The sequence below is a fragment of the Dermacentor andersoni genome, chromosome 5 (genome assembly GCF_023375885.2).
Source record: "Dermacentor andersoni chromosome 5, qqDerAnde1_hic_scaffold, whole genome shotgun sequence".
Lineage (NCBI taxonomy): Eukaryota > Metazoa > Arthropoda > Arachnida > Ixodida > Ixodidae > Dermacentor > Dermacentor andersoni.
In genome coordinates this window covers 99,264,876-99,286,075 of record NC_092818.1, presented here as the reverse complement: position 1 = coordinate 99,286,075, position 21,200 = coordinate 99,264,876, and the positions used below count along the sequence as shown (strand labels likewise).

Sequence of the window (21,200 nt, the reverse complement as noted above, 5' to 3'; positions counted from 1 at the left end):
TCGTTAGCACTATAATGAACTCAAAATTAGTTTTCTTTTGACTGAAAGGCCGTAATAACGAGGGTGTGACTGCTGAAGATGTATATAGGTAGAGAAACTCTGCAAAAAAGACGAAAAGAAAACAGTGTTACAAACTAGGAGGAGCGTAAGAAAACAGGATAAAGGGAATAGGCGAGGGATAAAGGGATAAAGGCGAGGTATTCGAACGGTGTTGTCATGGATTCAATATATCGGTACAAGCCAAGTGGTGCTTGAGATGTAAAGACTTGAGTTAAAGTAAGCAGAATAATTCGACTAAAGGGCCTCATCCTGTGATCATACAACCCTCTTTCTCGTTCTCCTTCCGTTCCTTCGATGCTGTAAGCAATATATAGGTCAGTGCGCGTGAGACAAAGATAACGAAGCATTGCATGATGCCAGTAAAGGCTTGGGTGCCAAACCGCCGCATTAGCGGTGTCTTGTAAAGGGATTCAGCCGCACAGAAGCCAGCCTCCTATAAAGCAAGAGCAGCTTATACACTCCTGCATGGGCGTTTAAGGTCAGTGCCGTGCTGCGTGTGCACCTTTCACTTATAGTGCAGCGGAGCAGGCAATGTGTAGAGCACTTCACCTGGCCCTGCAAGCGCTTCTGTTCTGCAAGAAAGTGGCTTCAGGACAATGTGAGAAAAAACAGAGTTTCCAAACGAACTTAGAAAAACTTCTCCTGCAAGGACCGTGGATAGTGCGTAAGGAATTCAGGGTCACACGTTATTGTCACATTTCTTTCGAGAGACTCGATTTATCGACACGTGGTAGTACATATAATGAAACCGAAAAGGACACTCAGACACATCTATTGCCGGCCAAGTCTACCAGGTTACAACACCACTTGGGCCAACATCATGATCGTCACCCCCTCCACCATCGCACCTCGCGTCTTCTTTTGCTTGCTCACGAAGCTACGGGTGCAAGCACGTGTGTGCGCATCCGTGCGTGCACTCTTACGAACTATAAAATAGTCGCACAATACAGCTACTAAAGAACGTGGAGAGTTTGCATCCTTGCATCCTAGCACATTAGTCCTTCGCCGACAGCAACTCTGCCTGCAGGAAGTGAGCCCGTGAGCGCGAACTAGCGCACGAACGCACGAAGAAGAGGTAGTAGTGGCTGTAGGCAGAGCATGGTAGTGCTATGCACACAGTGCCTCGATCGTCTTTTCCTGGGAGATCGTGACACTTGACTAATAAAGCGTTCCCTGTACCCCAGCGCCGATTGCACCATTAACGCCGACAGGGCGCATAATTCGAAAAACGCGTCCGTATCTCGCGTTGCCATCAAAAAAAGGACGCGGCCGATCCGACGAAGAAACCATCCATCTTATCGCAACCATCACGCTATCACCGCTGCTTATTAGATCGTCTCATCTCCCTCTCCTTTTTTCGTCACCCTGAGCGAAAACGGGATTTCGGGATGGTACAAACATAATAAAAAAAACATGAAGAAAATAATGGGAGAGAACGACTGCAGCGCCTAATTCGAGCACCGAAGTGATACGACTAACTAAAGCAGCGCAGTCCGCAGCACGCATGCGCGGTCAACGAATAACCGCATGCACGAACACACACAAACACACACACACACATACACACGCATTCGTGGAGCAGCGTGCGCAAGGAGGCAGATTGATTGCAGTGCCGCTGCCACCCGCGTATATAATGCTACATACGCACTTCGTCGCGCGCGCGAATCGCGCCGATAAGGCCGTTTGTCGCCCCCCGTATAATGACTGCGTCGCCGCTCCCACCCCGTGGTCGGCGGCTCTCACCACCACCAGCGACACTACACCCTGCACGGAGCCCGCCTAAAAGAAAGCATGTTGCTCTCTCATCTCCTCCGCATCGTTTCTTGTTGTCGATGCCGTCGTGTTTCAGATGGTCAGCCGTGCCGAGGGGACCGCCACCTGTAATTTGGGGTGTCCCCGCGCGGTTTCCAGCCGGCGGTTACGCGCCGGCTAGCCTTCTTTCCGCTTACGCGAGGCGCCCCCCTTTTAACTCGCGTAGTACACGTCCGGCTATATTTATACGCGCGGGCCGCGGGGGCACCCGCGGCAAGGAGCGCGCATGTATGTATGTATGCGGCGGGACAGTTCCGAACGGCCGTCGACGAGGTCCCGCGGCAGTGCTGCGTGTCGATGTCCATTCCGGGCGCCCGATCGCCCCATTCCCGCTTTAACGCGGCCGGCCTGTAGGCCCCCAGCCCCACCGCGATCCGGTTCAGCCGGGCGCCAAAGGGACGGACGGCGCGGGGGAGGCCCCGGGCCAAAACATGACACGCCTGTCGACAGGCTTGTGCAACGCCGTGGCCGCTTCTTAGTTGCTTTTCTTTTTTTCCACGTTAATCATTTCTTTTTTCCTTGACTCGTGACGTGTGGTCGCCGCGAGTAAAGCCTCAGAGAATGATATCTCCAAAACGCTTTTCTTTCTATGTTGCTTGGATAAAACGGTACAGCGTCTTTGAAGCCAGAGCGTGGCGTTGGTCAATCGTTTGGTTGGAGTTGTTGGAAGCACTGCAGAGCGTTCGACCCGGAATGATACGCGCCGCACTGGCTGTCATTCGTGTCACGGTGCGCATCTTCAAAATTTTGTGCACCTACAAATGAGCAGTCGCAAATGCCGTGCTCACTTCCGCAGTCCTACTCGTAGAACCAACCAAAAACCTAAACAAAACGTCGAAGACATACTTTATTGTTATCGTGCAAGAATGGAAAGCCTTTGTACAAGTCAACGCGATAAACGTGCAACCATAGTCATTAAATATATTACGTTTAACATTCTATATATAAGCAATATTTAGGCTATATGAGAGACGTCTCACTGGAGAGCTCCCTAATACACTTTCAACCACCTGAATTCCTTAACGTGCACCCAATTAAACGACAGCCTTTGTATTTCGCCCCTGTGAGGATGCGGTCGGCGTGGACATGTAGAATCGAACCCGTGACCTATAGCGCTCAGCAGCGGAACACCACAGCCCCATATCTACCACGAAATGGCTACCACGGCGGGTCATTGAAATTGGATAGCGCACGCGCTCCAACAACGATGTACACACATTTGGGCGTGCGTGATGTTTCGTCAATTCGGTCCCCGCTGGGCTACATACGAAGGCCGCAGCTTTCACAACACTGCGTGCATTTTTTTTTTTTTTTTTTGGTAGGACAAGAGTGAGCGCGTGCAGTCTCTCTGCGATGGCGTTGTAGGGACCCACATCTTAAAGAACCTCGCGGCGGCTTCGGTCGGTCGTTCATATGGGTGGCGGCTCGAGCACTGCACGCATAAGCTTGACTCGTTCGCCCAGCGTTATCATCACAGCGAGCGGCCCGCTGATGGCCCGAATTTAATTATAAGCGCGGATCCTTCATGCTTGCGGGCCCGCTGTTTGTGCACTTGACCCGGCACCGTATTCGTCACACTTATCGCGCCAACAAGCTCTTCCGACGCCGCCGAGCTAAATCACTGAACCCGTGTTTTCGGGCCAGCCTTACACGCCGAAGCCCGCCCATCTTCTTTTCTTCCCTTCGTGGCGCTGTAACCGGCTCTAATGATTTATCCGCAGATCGTGTGGCGGCGTTACTATATAACATTTTAAGTTCTTGCTGTTGCGAGTTTCCCGTTCTATGCATCGGCGAGGTATATAGGTGAAGTTATTGTCAGTGGTTTCGTAGCCTCACCTCGCGTGAGATCTGACGCCGTGCGCTATTGCACGTCTGCTGTAGAGCAGTCCTGGCTGTCTGGAGCTCAGTTGAGAGAAGAACACTGTGCGGCTGAATATCTGCCGGCTTTGCGGCTAGGAAGGTTCTACGCAGAAGCCCCAATGCACGACCCAACGACAGGCCCAGGCACGCGCACCATGGATTCGATGCTTTTGACGAAGCATGCACGTGTTACGTTACTCCTGACTGCTGTGACTATGCCGCAGGCCAAGCCCGGTGCGCGGGAGAAACAGCATAAATAATAATAAATAATAATAAGCTGGTGCGGACGTTAGACAAGCACCACTACGCACCCCAACTGACGTTTGACGACGTTGCACAAGTGCACTACCACCACAAGCGACGTATGTCACACGTGAACGCACGTGTGCGGAGGTGTGGCATAGATCCTCATTCTTCTAGGCCGTCCGCCAAGTGTCTTATTGAACTAAATTAATGTTTAAAAGTGGATTGCATCAGAAATGCGTAAACTACCCCCCCCCCCCCCCTCTATAATTAGAATCAGAAGATAGAAGGAACAGTGTAATAATCACTTACGTGCGAGCGTAAATATACGCACTCAGAAGATCAAAAGGACGACAGCGATGAGCTTCACGTCGCTGAACACTGCAGCACAGTGTACTGGGATAACTTATATAAATAAAGAGATTAAAAGGCATACGCAGACACGCACACACAACTGTCACGGGCAGCTTGTTTGCAGCCCTCTCTCTCTCTCTCTCTCTCTCTCTCTCTCTCGCGCGCGCAGCATCTATTGCAGCATGTCTCTCGGGTGATAAGCTGGAGCACTTGCGTGAGAAGGTTTCTTAAAAGGACGCAGAGTGAACATGCGAAAAAGAGAAAGCGAGTATAGGCGAAGAGAAGGCGCCGCTAATAACTTATTTGCAGATAAAGATCTCCTGCTCCCTGTAGAGTGCTCGAGTGGACCGTGATGAGGCCCTTCCTGCTACACTTTTTCGCTCGGGCAAAATAGAAGCGGAAAGAGTTGCATTATCACGTCGACCCATTTCCGTGACGAGAGAGAAGGCTTCTTCTAACATTACGATGGGTGCCTTAAAATGCCGGATATGAAACATTACCGAGGGTTATGTTGCAGTAAATGCCAAAACGAACGCCATCGCAATCCCGATAACATGCATACGAGTATTTCGAGTGTAAGCACGTGTAGACTAGCTATAGCTCTGTCATTTCAAAGGCACATCGACAATTCTCTTTCCTAACAAGGACAACAGTTCATAGAACCTATGCATTTAACAGCACAACAAATCCAAAATGCGATGATAGAGTGCCAAATGTTAGCGACCGCCATGATTGCGCTGCTCAGAGATCTCCCGTGTGCTTCTGAGCCCGACGTTTTCGAAATGCTCACACCTCGGTTTCTACCGCAATATGGTAGTAGAAGGCACACTGCCGCGTGTCCTTACCGCGCCCGGAAGCCGTCTTCGTCGTCACATCACCCTGTGGACGGCGACGAACGGAAGTCGAACAGCAATCTTTACCGGAAGGCTCTAATGTAGCGCGAATACAGGCTGCAAGCAAATGAACAGGGAAAAAAAAAATCGGCGCGCCTGCTCGCACAGGCGCGCACATTTCAGTATATGAGCGGTACACTGCATGACTCGCATGCTCGTCCATATGCGCGCATACGCACGTATAAGTACTCACGCACGCACGCACACACACACACCCCCACACACGAGTCGTGTATACCGATGGGCACGCGCTCAAGCGGTGATATGTGGCAACGACGTGACCGCGACGGTCGAAGCGGAACTAAACACAGGCTCGCGGCTGCTGCCTGTGTACGGAACGGGCCGCGTTCTTCGGGACGAGCCATCTCTCTCCTTCGCGTATAGTGTGTGCGCCGCGCCTCGGTCTGTCGCCGCAGCCGTCGAAGAAAAAAAAGGGGGCGCGGCGTTGGAGCCGCCGGCGCAAATTGAAAAGAAGCCCCGAAGCGGGCGTCCGCGGACCCATTTCCGGAGGAAGGCGTCTTCGAGAAGAGAGACGCCGGCAGCCAGCCTCGGAAAACTCTCCCGAAAAGAGCGCGCCCGGGAGCGCGCGCGAGCGCGCCTCTTTCGATGGCGCGTTGTGAAAAGGAGACGGCGCGCACCTGTGGTCGTGGTGACGACGGCGACGAACCGCAGCGGACACTTATCATCATGCGTTCGGTTTCCGGTCGCGTCTCGACGAGTCCAAGAGCAGTGCTCGAGACCGCTCGCCCTCTTTATGTTCTCGTGGAATAATTGAAAAAGAAATGTACACCCCCGAAGAAAAAAAAAAAAGAAAAAGGCTAGTTGGATGTGCCTGCCTGTCTCCCTTTCCTGTCGTGTCTCGCAGCTGTCCTGCAGCACTGCAACCAGGACAACTCGTCATTCAGTCCAGTAGCAATTGCCCCGTTCGATCGCGTCGTCCACGCGAAGCCTTATACAGAAGCCATGCATTGATAAACTTGGCTGTTAACAGTTGCCTTATAGGACTCACATCTGCGGCGAATGTTACGTTAAGCCACAACGAGGCAATCAGCATGCTTCCACGCATAGGGAACTCGTTTTTAAAATATTTCATTCATTTAAGCCTCTTGTTTTCAAAACAAACATCGTTCTCCGCCGTAGCGGCCGCATTCCAAAGGGGACGAATGCCGATGTACTTAGATTTCCAAATCTGCACGTTAAAATAACCTAAATTTCACTTGAAACGATCCAAAGCACTCCTTGCACTGTGTACCCGCCCCGATTGCTTAGTGGCTATGGTGTTGGGCTGCTAAGCACGTGATCGCGGGATGAAATCCCTGCCACGTGGCAGGGATCTCTAAGTACATCGGCGTTTGCCTACGGCGCCCGCTTTTCCATGGGGGCGAAATGCGAAAATACCCGTGCATGCACTTAGATTTAGGTGCCCGTTAAAGAACCCCAGGTTGACCAACTTAATCCGGAGTCCCCCACTACGGCGCGCCTCATAGTCAGATCGTGGTTTTTAACGTAAAACCCCGTCATCTATACTTGCACTGTGAAGCGCGTAAAGTGGCCTAACAAGTGCAGTTCGCGTTGGTGACAGACTTCCGCGACATTTACCGTCTTTGTTGTACACACTACCGAATCTTTTTCAGGAAGATTTCTGGCGGTAAAGGAGCATTACAGCTATATGCATCGGCACGCAAAAATAATTTCCTTCTGCATCTTTTCGTTGCCGTGTTCAAGCAACTGCAGCGAGTTGCACCATTATGGTGTCGTGTACCATACCTTCTCGCATAACTTGCATAATAAGAGAATGAAACGTCTTCATGAGACTGAAAATTTCCTCCACGCTAAAGAAAGCATATATACTCCTATACGGCGGTTTCAGTCAACGCCGAAACGGCGCTTCAGTGCGTAAAACCGCCGCACGTGACATTGAAGTTTCATGGATCTGTTTCTGGTGATCGAATTTACTTTTCCTATGGGCCTTCCGTCCACAGGAAAGTCCTCTATAGTGTAGCCAGGCGGCTATGCATATGCATAGAACGCGGCTTGGTCGTTCTGTTCGATCGGTTTTCATAAACATTCATTTGTGACTGATAAAGACATCACTGCTACGAAGAAGAGTTGTCTTCTTTTCTCTTGCCTTTTCTTAACGTTTTCTTTCTTTTTTGCTGCATCTGAACACGGGTCTTATCAACATAAATATCGGTGTCTTATATATTCACGATTGTGTTTGTTGTATGCCTTCAAGCGCATGTCATGCGCCAACAGCGCACAGCTGGCAGGCATATGGCCTTTGCGTGGAACGCTACAACTTTCATCCGGCACTGATCCCACATCGCTGTGCGAGTTCCGAGTATAACGCATTGCTTTCGCCAGCGCTTCTCCCTTTTTAAGCGTAATGGGGGACAGTGATGACTGCGACACTTGTTGTGAATGCATTCATTCGATGAGCAAAGCTTGCTCTTCGCACCGTTTTGAGTCTGTTGGACAACAGGAATATCACAGCGCACAATAATGAGGGACCATCATTCGAAAAGCTATGAAAAGCACTGGTGCGTTTCAGGAAGTTCGCCGGTCTATGTGAGCGCTTGCGACATAGTGACGAACCTTTTAAAAGAGGAAAAGAGAGACTGTGTTTTTTAACTATCACTTTCTACATCTACTCGTCTTTCCTCTTGCCCCCTTTTCCCATTGCATACATAGGGTGGCCAACCGGGATCACCGTTCTTAATGAAGCACTTTTTCTTGTCTCCACCTTCTTCATTTAACTCCGGCGTCTACATGTGCAGCAACTTACCATGCAGGAGGCGGCGGAGGCAGCGCGGCAGCTGCTGCAGTAGCCGCTGCGGCGGCCCTGGGTCCCGTCTACCTGGCGTCTTCTCGTCTGGCCGGCGGCGGAAGCGAGGCCGCCATGGCCGCGGGTCGCGTGCTGCCCGACCTGACGCCGTACTCGCTCAGACCGTACGACTTCGCCCGGCACCTGCTGTCCTCGCAGAGCGCCGTCAGCAAGCTGCTCGGTGAGTCCGCGAATATCGCTTCCCATGTTAGATTGTTAATTAGGTTATCGCCATAAAACTACCGCATCGGGGGAAGAAATAAAGAAGGACGCCGCTATATTCACGAGTATGTGTCAGCTCCCACTCGGAAGTTTCAAGTTACTCCACGTGTGATGGTATAGCGGTGCCCGTACCACGTATACATATAACGCCGGGAAGCTTTCAATGCATCAAGCGCTTAGAGCGCTGAATCTCAGGACAACGATTTGTCTTGTGTCACACTGTATCAGAGCGCTGCTTGTCAAAACTGTCCAGGGACCACAGACCCTGGGGAAATATTCGCGTTGACCACCGCGTGGTGGCAGGCCACTGGCGAGCATCGTCTAACGAAAAGAAAACCAAGTGAGACCTGTGGCGAGGCATTCCGGTCTTGACGTGTTAACCCGTGTGCATTCGAATGCAATCTAGATCAGAGAATGAGGAACTTGATATATCACAAATATCACATATAACACAAATCATTAGGATGAACCTGTACAGAAAGACTCAGTACTAATTGTCTGAGATTGCGTCGGCAAATGGCTTCACTGAGTGACGAAATCCACCATGCAGCATCCAGAAAATGAAGACAATCTCACAACGTTGCCCTGTGGAAGTCAGGCTGCCGTTTCAGGTACACCGCGTCTTCTTGGTTAACATAATGCCGCTTGCATATTCCGTTATCAGCGTTACCGGTCAACGAAAACTTGTCCTCGCGCGCCATGCCTCGGCGATCGCGGATACAGTGACTGCGTGGACTTACAGCTCTTCGTTTGACAGCTGCACCATGTATATAATATATATGTAAGAACTTTACGTATTGAGAAAAGGTTTATTGGCGGCTCCTAATGCAAAGGCACAGCAACCGGGAACGGCGAGGCAGCCCGAAGCACTGTCCAAACGGACGCCAGCAATCAACAGCGCGAACCGAGACGAGCCGTGCGTTGGCGATGCGGCTGTGCCGCGAGGCGCGTCTTCTTCTTCACAGTATAAATAAAGTGAGAATGACCCTTGAAAGTTCAGAATTAATGCTTCCCAGTAGCCATGAGGTGCAGAGCATGGCCGCTTCATGTGATAATGGTACACCTTTATTATGTCCATCATTTCTATGCTACCAGCGTTGTTCGGCCAGTGTACGCAGATCAGTGCTTGCATAACAGAACGCATGCATGCGATATATCAGGCAGGCGCACTGTTCTGTAGATCTCCCCTGTCCCCATACCCCTTCCCCCAGTGCAGGATAGCAAACCGGACGTGCGTCTGGTTTAAGGGCCCCTCACCAGGTCTGGACATATTGAGCTGACAAGCGCAGAGCATACAATGCGCGCTAACGATCGTGTTTGCTAAGAATTACATCGCTACGCGCCGCGGTAACTTCTGAAATTTGAATGCGAACGCGTTGTCCCTTTCCCTCGCGGCAACCGCGCTCCAAGCCGGACGGTGACGTACTCGTGTCCCTGCGCCTACGTACTCGTGTCCGCAGTGTGGCGTTGCTCGTGATGACACGTGACTGATGACACGTGACTTCGAGAATTATTCCAGGCAACATCTGCTATTTGTGTGATCTGTTGCTTGAATTAACGAATTCAAGTTTAGAGAAATAATAAAACACACAAACGCAATGTCTGCGTGTTTTTTTGTTTTACTTCGCACCGAAGCAAGAGAGATGTACTTCCGCTTCGTCTGCTTGTTCCCACGGTCGTGCAGTCACGTGAGCAGATATCGAAACTATGGCATTTTCTACCATATTCCAGCGCGTGATAATGCTCTGTGATCCGCTTGTTCTGCTTCAATATTATACCACTAGTTATGTGTCCTTGTGCACAGCGCGCAAAATCGTGCGCTGCGCAAAACGAGACAATCACAACAGCCTGCGCACAACGCCGTCAGAGGAAGTGCGCAGCGCCGAAAAAGAAAGCGAGGAGAAAAAAAAATTAAGGCAGGCCCGTGACGTATACGTCACACGATCCTCGAGGTTCGGTGCGGGAGAACGCAGGGAAGGGATTTCGCTTGCGGAGGCTAGACGGGGCGAGTGGAGAGAGTGTCTCGCTTTGCAGTGGAGTTCGCCTGCTGAAATCATGGGTTCGCAGCACTGAAATATTCCTATCTCGGCTATTAATGAGCCGATTTGAAAAATTTTTGTGGTAGTACGCTCTCTAGAGGACACGTAATAACTCTCAGCGTATAACCAAAATTTGCCATGAGGCCTGGTGAGGGGCCCTTTAACCTCCCTGCCTTTCCTCTCTTCTCTCTCCCTCTTTCTCTCTCCGTGGAAGTAAACATTATCTGCTTGTTGCTACTATTAGTAGATGAAGTGGCAATCCTTAACTGTTTGGGTGTATAGAGTTATATGGACTTTCGTACATAAGTTAGCAATGTGAGACTTTTTGATCTGCATGGGTTTTTTCATAAGCGATGCTCTTGAAATGTATGCGCCACATCGCCTTGAGCGAGCATGTCCCTCAGTTCATCATTTCTTTCTCGTAAATTCTCCGTTTATCAACCTGACTTATCTGCCGGCTTGAATTGGAATGAGCTTAGCTTGGTTGACCAACACAATTCGGAAATTCAGTTTTAGAATTGCAAGTTTGCTCGAGATATTGTTGAAAGACGCCTGGGTTTTGAACCTTCGAATACACCAGTGGAGTTGGCGGTCGAACGCCGCCATATATAAACTAAGTACCTCGCGTAAGATAACATCCCCGTAGGAGGACGTAGTATTTCTGCAAGTTGAATTTGCATTACAAAAAAAAGTAAATATATTTTCTAAAAGAACGCAGATAGACAAATAAGGCTGCCTCTTGCCTACGGATAGTCGGTTTTACAACACCTCTCCCACTGTCACTGCAGATAAGGCGCTTCAAGACAAATTGACCCTCGCAATACACATTTCTCCCGCTCTCACGGGAGCATCCAAGCGCCTTGTTTCCGCAAGCTAGAGGACCGCGGCGGCGCTCGGCCATTTTGCCATCTTTCGAGTTTACGACGCTCGAGATAGCATCGTAAATCCGGACAACTATCGGCAGCATGCTTCTCAAGCAGCGGACTGCTTCCCTTCAAGACGCCTTGAGAAGCCCTACTCTTAATTAATCCTGCGCGCGCTCTCAGGGCGCCGATAACGCTGCGAGAAAACTGCGCTTCATTTCAGCAAAACTTCGCTCCTGTGTACAGCCAAGCTGCATGCAGGCACCACCGACGTATATACGTACCCACTCGCCGTACCACACACACTCGCGCGGGCACGTACCCACTGTCCCGCCCTTTCCGAAACCCGCAGGGGGGGTTTCGCCCATCACAAAAGCGAGGACGGGCGCATTTCCGCGCGGACGCGACGAGCGTCACATGCGCGAGTCGGCGGTGGCCGCGGAGTTCGATGAGAGACGCGATAGCAGGCCGGGCCTCCAGCGTTGCGGCGACGTCGAGTCGTAAATCGTGGCGCATGCCGCAGCAGCGGCTGCAGGGCCCGATCGAGCGGCTACCGCCAGCCGCATTCCCCGCAGTTCCGCGCAGAACCACCGGAAGCTGCGCGGATCGCCTATAGTTGCGTACCCCCCGGTCTTTAACGAGATGCGCAGGGGGGCAGCGAAGACGTCGGCGAGCCGAGCCGTATCGGTTCCTCGCGGTCGGCTTTCGGGAACGTCAGAAACGCAGGCCGCGTGCATTGTACTGGGCATGCCTCTAATGATTCGCGTTGCGGGTGCATTTTATATATATGGATATATAGCGTGCACTGAAGAACGATTTTGGTCATAAGGCGAGCTTCCCCAGGCGGAATGGTATGGAGCGACGGACACGTCGCGATGGTGTACGTGATCACCACTTTCTGTATCTCTCACGGGTTGATAGCGATGCACGAAACTACGCAGCACCACGGAGCGCGCGGTTGCTCGATGCCGCCGCGGGCATCGCCGATATTTCGGAAGACCCCGGTCGGACGTGCCACTGACTACTGATGCTGCCAGTGACGTCGACTGCATGCTTGTCGTCCAGAAAGAGCTCCTGTCGCATCATTTACGTCCTTGCGCAGCCGATGCTCGGTCCAACTCCCCGATTTTTTCTCCGTCTCTCCCAGCCCTTTCCTGCGCACTCCTTGCCATGAGAAGCCTGGCTCTCTACACATGTGATAGCAGGGAGGCAGGTTGTGCACGCGGTGCGGATTGATCGACGCGTCTCCTCTCTATCGCGATAGATGAGGCGCCTCCGAGGCACCAAGTTCGCCATTTAACAACTCGCTCTCACTTTCTCAAGTGCGATGCCCGCTTTCAGAGAGAGAGAGAGAGAGAGAAAGAGAGAGAGAGATTAACTTGACTCGTTCGCAGCACCTGTATGTCGTTATCGGTTCGCCGACGAACGACCACATGCATAGCGTTAGATACCTAAGTTAGGGCCGCTTGCCCCCCATTAACAAATTTAGCTTCTCCTAAAGGAAGTCACTGGGAAATGTGACAATTAAGCACTCAAGGTAATTCTCACTTACGCAGTAGAGAAAAAAGCAAAGGCGTGTGAAGTGTTGCGTCAATACTTGTGCGGCCACCGCAAAACGGTTCGAATCATAAAAAAAATAATGAAATAAATAAATTGATCAAACTTCGGTCTGATTAGAAATGTCAGCCCATCGTTCACCCCGACAGATGTATAAGAAAAAAGCGTTTTTACGTAACATTGAGCGCTGGTAGTGCACTGCCCTGTCACACTTGGTTAGCGCACGTGGATATATGTGTGCGCTATCCATGATAAACTGCGGTGGTCCTTTCGCGACGCAGCATAATTTCTACCGGAAGCGTCGAGCGCCACACCCACGGAAAGCGGCGGCCTTGGTTGCACGATGAACCGCAGCGCAGCCGTGCTTTCCGCTTCCCCATCTTGCCGCTGCACAGGGGCTCGCGTAACGGCTCGGGGCCGCACCGCTTTCATTCGCTGAGGTCGCTACAGCATATATAGCGCTGCCACGTGCTTTGACTGCGCGCATCAAAAGCGTCGTCGCGCAAGCAAGCCCCGAGCCATGCCGGCATGGAGCAGCCGCACCAGCGGAAGCGCAGCAGTATAAGCACAGCGGCTCCCGACAGAGACGTCAAAATCGGCAGAATGCGCGCCCCTGATGCAACCGGGTCTCAAAGGAAGCGGCCGCCGCTCGCCTCTCGATCGCCATGGCTTGCTCCTCGGGTCTCGCGGGACAATGCGACGAAGCGAGAGCCGCACACTGTATACGCGCACGCATATAGGAGACGCTCGGGCTCGCTATAGGTCACTGCAGCAGGCGTCCGTCTGTGTGACCCGTGCGGCTACAATTACGAAGGGTGGGGGAGTGCAAAAAGGGGTGCTCGAGCGACACATGCGCGCGGAGTGCCACCCCCCTCCCCTACGCCATCGAGCACTTCGTTAGCGCGCAGTATTGAGCGTGCCCGCGCGGAGCGGTGGTCAGCGGCATGGTGCACGCGGACCTCATCTGCATGACAAGCGGGTCGGCCGTCGCCTCATGCGCGTCGTCCAGTGGGCCTCGTTGCTCTTCGAATGGTGCGCGCACAACGGGGCCGAACGCACTTTCCTCGACGCGCTGGCGAGACATGCAAACAAGCCCCCCCGTTGCACCCATTCACTCGCTTCGGGCACTCACTCGTTTTCTACCCGACTTACGTATACTGCCTTTTGGCTATCGCTTCACGCTTCTCTACGTGACACCTTCTTGCTGATTTACGGAGTTAATCGATGCACAGGTGCGAAATCGCAACTGCGTGCATCCTTTCTCTCTTTTATTATTATTATTATTATTATTATTATTATTATTATTATTATTATTATTATTATTATTATTATTAAACATGAGTACAGCAATATACACAGCAATTTATAAATTGCCCTCTGGAACGGACTCCTATACGCTCGTTTGCTTGAAGAAAGAAAGGACGAAGAGCGGAGAGAGAAATTTAATGATATCCGGAGAGTATAAAGGACTATTATAGCTTGTTGCAGGGGTGGCTGGAGCAGCAGCACCAACCACAACACGGGGCTTTCCACTTAGCGTCAATAAGCGCTTCGCGGCGACCGACCACATAGGGAATCACCATGCAGTCTTGCTTTTAAACAGCTGCTAACTTGGCCCGGTTTGTACAAGATTATGTAAAAATAATAATAATAGTAGTAAAACAGACAGCGCTTTTGAGCGGTACAAGAAGAAACGACAGACCCGAGAGCTGTGTGAACCACTCACAAGCGACAAGTGTATGAAAGAAGAAACATGGGTGCACGTGCTAAAAGATGTTTACAGTGTTCAGCAAGTTACGCAATCGAGTTGAATCTCCTTCCGCATGCCCATTCTGTTGTCTTTCCATGTGTTTCCTCGACGTGACGTTGATGACGGGGACACAGAAACGTGCGCACACTTAGACAATTGCCGCGCTTTAAAAGAGTGCAGTGCGCGACGTTCGACTATTGTTGGTATTGCGTGGCATCTCAAGACAGCGCAACAAGACGATGACAAACAGGAACGTAAAAAAAAAAAAAAATAAGAAGGAGCGCTCGTGTTCTCCCTTCCGATTTGTCCTCGTCTCGCTGCGCCGTGTTTGACACTTGGGATGTCACTTTAAGCTGCATGTTCAAGATACACAAAACATGTCCGCGATGCGCGCTCTTTCTGCGAACAAGTGCTGGGTCACGAGTCTCGCGGTATATAGTGCAACACGATACTAAATGCCGTTCCATGCAAAAGGTCATGCATTTCGGTGCCCGTGATTGTGCAATGAAATTCGGAACCGATTCTGTATAGGCGGTGAGTTTGTGAACATGTGCACGAGTCAGTGTGGTGCTCTGAACGTGGTCGAGATGAAGTCGTCCCTCTCTCTCTCTCTCTCTCTCTCTCTCTCTCTACGTGCAGCGTGCACGGCTGGCGTGAATGCCGGACGCTACTACGAGGGCGGCTCGCTGCGGCCGGGCGTCATCGGCGGCAGCAAGCCCAAGGTGGCCACGCCCGTGGTGGTCGCCAAGATCGAGCAGTACAAGCGCGAGAACCCCACCATCTTCGCCTGGGAGATACGCGAGAGGCTCATCTCCGAAGGTGAGTTGAATGATGCGTCCTTGAACTTCTCTGTGCCTTTCGCGTTGCCTATGTACAGGCGTGTTTAACTATACGATCGTCTCTTCAAGATCTCAAACAGGACGTGCTTGACGTAAAGTGAGAAGCCACAAATGGTATCATCGCCCGCGAGCTATCAAGATGCGTCGTAACTTTTTCGCTATTGCTATCATCTTTATCTAAGGAAATGTTGGTGCCTGTAGGTGGCGCTGGCTGCTTCTCTGACATAAATGTGCTCAGAGCGACGATCTAATCAAATCAACAATTTGAAGAACAAAATACAGTGGCATCATTTGCAAAGCCCACGTAAAGAGCAAATTTTCGCGGGAGTTCTTTCTCTGTTCAACACCACCGGCCGCCTTGTGGTAGCCAAGGCAGGAGTAGTACATGACGTTTACAAGTTATTGGTCCACCAAGAAAAGAATAATAACAACAATAACAACAAAAGAAAAACAAATGGGCACACAGCAAAATTTCTGCGGAGCAAATCAGGAACAAACAAACAAGACACAATCGCATAAAATTAAAATACAAAAACAGAAAGCATCAGAAGCACACCATTGAAAAATAAAACCAAGCACACAAGACTTATTGGCTAGAACTTATTGTGGGCGAAATGCGAAAACACCCGTGTACTTAGATTTAGGTGCACGTTAAAGAACCCCAGGTGATCGAAATTTCCGGAGTCCTCCATTATACGGCGTGCCTCATAATCAGAAAGTGGTTTTGACACGTGAAACCCCATAATTTAATTTAGAACTTATTGCGGGTAAAAACGCATCGGGTGATGATAAGGTAGCCACATCATAAGGTGACTTGTTCCAGTTGGCTATCATTCTTTGAAAGAAGGACAGCTTGTATGCATTGGTTCTGCCCTGAGGCAATACAATTGTTTTGTCGTGTTTGTGCCGAGTTTTTCGTGTTCTGTTGTACTGCATATAAGTATGACATTGTACTTTGGTATGGGTATTAACGATGGCAAATAACATATACAAACGGCGCATTTTTCGGCGGAATTCCAAGGTGGCAGAACCGGAGCGGCTGAGAACACCGGATGTCGATACCTGCCTTCCGTAGGCGTAGTATACGAATCGAAGTGCCTTTCTCTGATCCCGTCAATACAGTTAACATCTGTTTTAGTGTGCGGATCGCACACGACGTCAACATATTCCAGTAAGGGATGCACGAGTGAAGTATATATGTTATACACGCTTTGTTTTAGTGGATGCATGTTTTAACCGGTGTCCTATTAGCCATAGTCTTTTGGATGCCACTGAAACTATGTTTTTAATGTGAGGGCTCCTACTGAGGTTCGAGCTGATCGTTACGCCAAGGTACTTAAAGTGTTCTAATTGTTTCAGAGATGCGCTATTCATCTTCTAAGAATATTCCAATGGAAATTTTTTTTTTTTTTCGGGTAAGGTCATTTGTTTGCACTTCGTGATATTTTAACATCTTCCAGTTGTGGCACCAGTCACTAGCAGCACATAAATAGTTATTTAGAATAAAACAATGTCTTCTAAAATATAAAATGTAAGTGTTCTTGGGCAGGTGCAAACGAGGTTCCTCTTGAGTGCCACATTGCAAGCAAAATACTCGCGAGCACGGACACCAGAGACCAGGGAAATTTCTTTTGCTTGGCATGGAGAGAGAACAGTCCGACAACACGTATTCTGTCTTCGTCCCGCTCACCACACTTGCGAGGTGGAGAACTTACACGGTGCAACAAAAATGAAACTGTTTGTGTAAGCAACGTTAAGGCGACAACGATGAAACAAAGCTTCCACACCGTACGCTTCTCGAGACGCGCTTAGCGATGAGACTTGAGCGGCGAAACCTACTCCGTTCGGAGTAAGACAACCGTCTCGGCGAAGTCGCTCTCACTACGGTCGCATTGCAAGCGCAGCTCCAAGGCATATGCCCGGGCTGTTGAGTCGTGCGCAGCGAGCTGTCCCTCCAGATTGTTGACGGAGCTGTCAGCTAAATCAAAAGTTACGAATTTCTCAAGCGCCACGCTCGGCGTTTGATACGTTCTGTGTGCCGTCTGAAACTATGAATTTGCCCAGCTGTTGCCTTCAGCACCATTGTAAGAAAGCTATACGCCATGCCACATCGGCACCATGGCCTAGTATGAACAGTACACGCATGATGCTTCAAACCGGCGGGTGCTGCGCGTTCGTCCGATTTTTGCATACAAAGCAACTGATTTACACTGCGGATAAGTGAGTCAGTGACACTGGTCGGTGAAATAAATTGAATATACAGTCAAACGCAGCCTTTTGTATACAGACGGAGAACAAGTTAACCGAAGTCAGAAGCAAATATTTTCGTTTAAAGAAAAGCAAGGAGAAAGAAAGAAAGCAAATCGTGAATTGCATTTCATTCTTAACGCTTTTGCCTACGCCGACCAGCAAGCGTTTCATTAGCGCAGGGGCACGACCGCGCCGGACCACATCACCCGTTCCCTCAACGGCGTCTGGGCGGCGCGTTTCAGAGGGAACCGCGCCATCGACGAGAGCGCCTCCACAGCGCGCACAGGGCAGAGATTAACGTCTTCACTTATTAGGCCGCAGCCCTCACGCCTCGCACCGCCGCTGATTACGAACAGGTGCGTGCGCTATGCGCTCAGAGTAACGCGCCCACCCGACGCAACGAGCCTCGCATTTCTCTTTCGCTCGGGCGTGGCCTCAATCTCGGGAGCGAGCTTACGGGCACCTTCGCCTCAACGTGCGCCCTCTTACGTGTAGAAATTTATCTCGTTTTCTTTTCGTTCTTTCTTTCTTCCGGTAATCTGCGGGTGCCCGGTAGATATAAACGAGCAGCGCTAATGCTCGCAGCCTATTAAAACCGAGGCGGATCTGATGGAATGCCCAGCGATTCGGCGGCCTTTCTTCTACGGCTTAACAGAGACGTCTCGGCGAGCAATCAAAAACGAGCGGCCGGCGCGAGCCCTCGCTGCGATCGTGCATTGCACTGTTGCAGCGGCGATGAGAGTTCGCAGCGGAGGCGATATAGGTGTATACACACACGCCGCGTGATATACATGCCTCGGCGGCCAGCTTACGCAGAGAGAGAGAGAGAGAGAGCGCTGCGCCGGCGCTCTTTTTTCCATCCACTCATGGGCGTTAATGAAAGATCGCTATCGCGTTCCCGCCCGGTCCGCGGCTCTTTGTGGCAGCGCCGTGAAAGTGCTCGCTTCGGGCGCGCGCACGACGCGAGCATACTGAGCGCGTCGCCGACGCCGCCAATGTGTGTATGGGTGCGCGCTCGGGCGCGCGCCGAGCTCTCCCTAACGAGCGACGCCTCCTCCTCCGACCGGGCCCGGCGCTAATTGGAGCGGCCCGCGCGCGCGCCTCCTGTGTGTGTGTACGCGCTGTGCCGGAGTGTAGCCCCCCGTATATATATATATCTATCTACACGCGGCGTGCCTTGTTTGCGTACACATAGACGTTCTTGGCTTCCCCGCTCTCTCTCCCGCCACCCTCTGTTCTCGCGCGCGCACCTCTGCTCTCTCTAGCTTTTTTTTTTTTTTTTTGACTTTTTTTTTTTTTATCACCGAGCTGCGCGTTTTCTCTCTTCCTGTCCTTTGTACGCTAAATTCTGAGGCGAGTTTGTCGGTATCGCCGTCGAACGTAGAGCACAGACGCGTTGTGTCTCTATATAGGGAAAACTATAGCCTGACGGAACTACGTGGTTAAAAGCGCCGTTGAATTTTTTTCAGCCGATGAAGCCAAGGCAGGCGCTCCCCAAGTTAGCGTTCAATCTGGGCCTGTATGTGCTGCACCGATATTCCCCGGTTGCGCGGCTCATTATTCTCGTATTCAGAATGTGTGAAATTCAATAATCACTCGCGCGTAATACCAAGTATATAGCTAGTTCACTAAACGGCACCGAAGGCTTCCCACTTCTTCGGACACTTGACTGTTGGGATTAGGAATTGGAGCTTGAACGTAAGCAAGTGTTACTACAGGCTTGCAATCCAGAGCTACAGGCAAGCATTCTTATAACAGGAGTCTTAATTTGAAAAAAGAACCCTAATTTGCGTACGCATTTACGTTTTTCTTTTCTGTGTCTTTCCTTTCTTCTGCGTGCACCAAGCACGCACTTCTATCGACGTTAAGATGCGCAAGCCTTACTCAGTACGCGTGATTCGTTCAGCAACGTTTCTATCTACGTGACAGCTACGGAATGCAGCGCCGGCCACAGGAGCGCAAGTTAGCTTCACGCGCTTTCTCTGTATTAGTATAGAGAAATTTACCATTCCCCTATTTTCCTATTATATGTTACATAGTATAAATGTAGTATCGTAAAAGCATGTATACTTGTATATAGGGTCGCAAACACGCATGTATTTATCAATGTCACGCTTTGTAAACGCGTGCGAAATTATTTTTTCTGCTTATGCCTATATGGGCTATTTCCTTTTTGCATTGAAATGTGGTAGCTGATGTTATCTTGTTACAAAAGTGTGCATGCTGGCCTACGCGCCGCACTCTATTTGGATCAAAGCCCTAGCTTTGTTACGCTACTAAGCCTCTTGCTTTTACTCCGCCTTCTGTCCCAGTACAGAAAGAAACAAGCAAGGAAACAAAATAAAGAAACGAAAGGAAAGGAATAAAAGTATAAAGACGAGGTTTTCCGTGGGGGGCGACAGCGTAGCGTCGCACGAATTCCAGCATTTCGAGTTCGAAGCCCCCTCGAAAATCAGCCCCTTTCTATTCTCCACCCACCACTGCCTTCTCTCGTCTCTTCTTCCCCCCCGCGTACTCCTCAATGTGGTGGCTCGTTCGATTGCGTACGCACGCTCAATGACAGACGCGCGTGCGAAACATCCCCTTCCGGTGTGCATCCCCCCCCCGCTACCCCTCTCGTACACATACACGTACCGAGCGTATAGTAAGCACGCCTCACGGTTCACTACGCCGTGCACACACGCGCGCGCTTCGTAACAACCTTTCCGCGGACGGATGGAATGGCAGAGCCGCGCGCGATGCCTTCTGAATGAAGCCGTCGGCGGAGGCGAACAACCGGCGCTCCTATACTTCGACGTCGTGCGATGCGGCAACGAGGAAGGCGTGGTCGCAAGGCTCGCCGCGGGTGGAAGAAGGAACCGCGATTTTGCCGTCGCCCGAAACCCGTCATTTCGCGGTCGTTCGGCACACTTGTCGCCGAGCCGGCCCCGGTAACAACGGCGGCGCACACCCCATGCCTCCCCCCCCCCCCCCCTTCGTGTCGCTCGTCGTCGCGCGAGAGAAGCAGCTCGGCTCGCAACCCTATGGCGCGCGCCTGCACGAACTCGGCCTCGTGGCGTGGACAGCTGGTGGCGTCGCGGTCTCTGTATATACTGGGCTGCGTGTACGTGTCCGGTGACGTGCGACGTGTCGCAGGTTCTTTTAGGCGGCGAAGGGGGAGGGGAGAGAGAGAGGGATAGTGTAAGGAAAGAGGTGTGTGTGATTGAGACGTCGTCTGAAAGCGTGGAATTAACGGTCGTCGCGTGGCTGTGTTACTACTGCCGCTGGTGTGGACAGCGACGTCGCTCAATTTCAGGAGCTGCGCGTACGCGCGCGGACGAGAATGCGCGACAATCCGATCCGGTCGGTCGAGCGGTCGGCGACGTCTTTTCGGCTGTCACCTATAAAGCTGCTTGAGGCTACCACTTGGGTCCGGTCACTCCGAATGCCTGGACCTCTGCTCGGTACGGATAGAAAGAACGAGGGAGAGGGTAGATAGAGAGAAAGAGTGTGTTAAATAGCGAGTGCGGCAGCTGCAAGTAACACTTGTCTCATGCCTTTAGAACAAAACGATCGTGGGCAGAGATTTCGGAGAGCGAACCGAAACGGCACGTCATTTTGCGAACGGACAAAAACAAATAAAGAAAGATAAAGC

General features: G+C 51.1%; 1 protein-coding gene across 4 annotated transcripts in view; it reads left to right on the top strand.

Moving 5' to 3' along the window:
- The window catches only part of LOC126530944 (paired box protein Pax-6-like), a 210,169-nt gene that overhangs the window by 156,050 nt on the left and 32,919 nt on the right, over positions 1-21,200 (top strand). For 3 of the 4 annotated variants that reach the window (XM_055070878.2, XM_055070879.2, XM_055070880.2), the window contains exons 4-5: positions 8,000-8,227; positions 15,117-15,296. In XM_055070878.2, coding sequence (XP_054926853.1) covers positions 8,000-8,227; positions 15,117-15,296 — 408 coding nt within the window. The remainder of the gene's footprint in view (positions 1-7,999; positions 8,228-15,116; positions 15,297-21,200) is intronic. The other variant, XM_050178273.3, reaches the window with a different exon arrangement.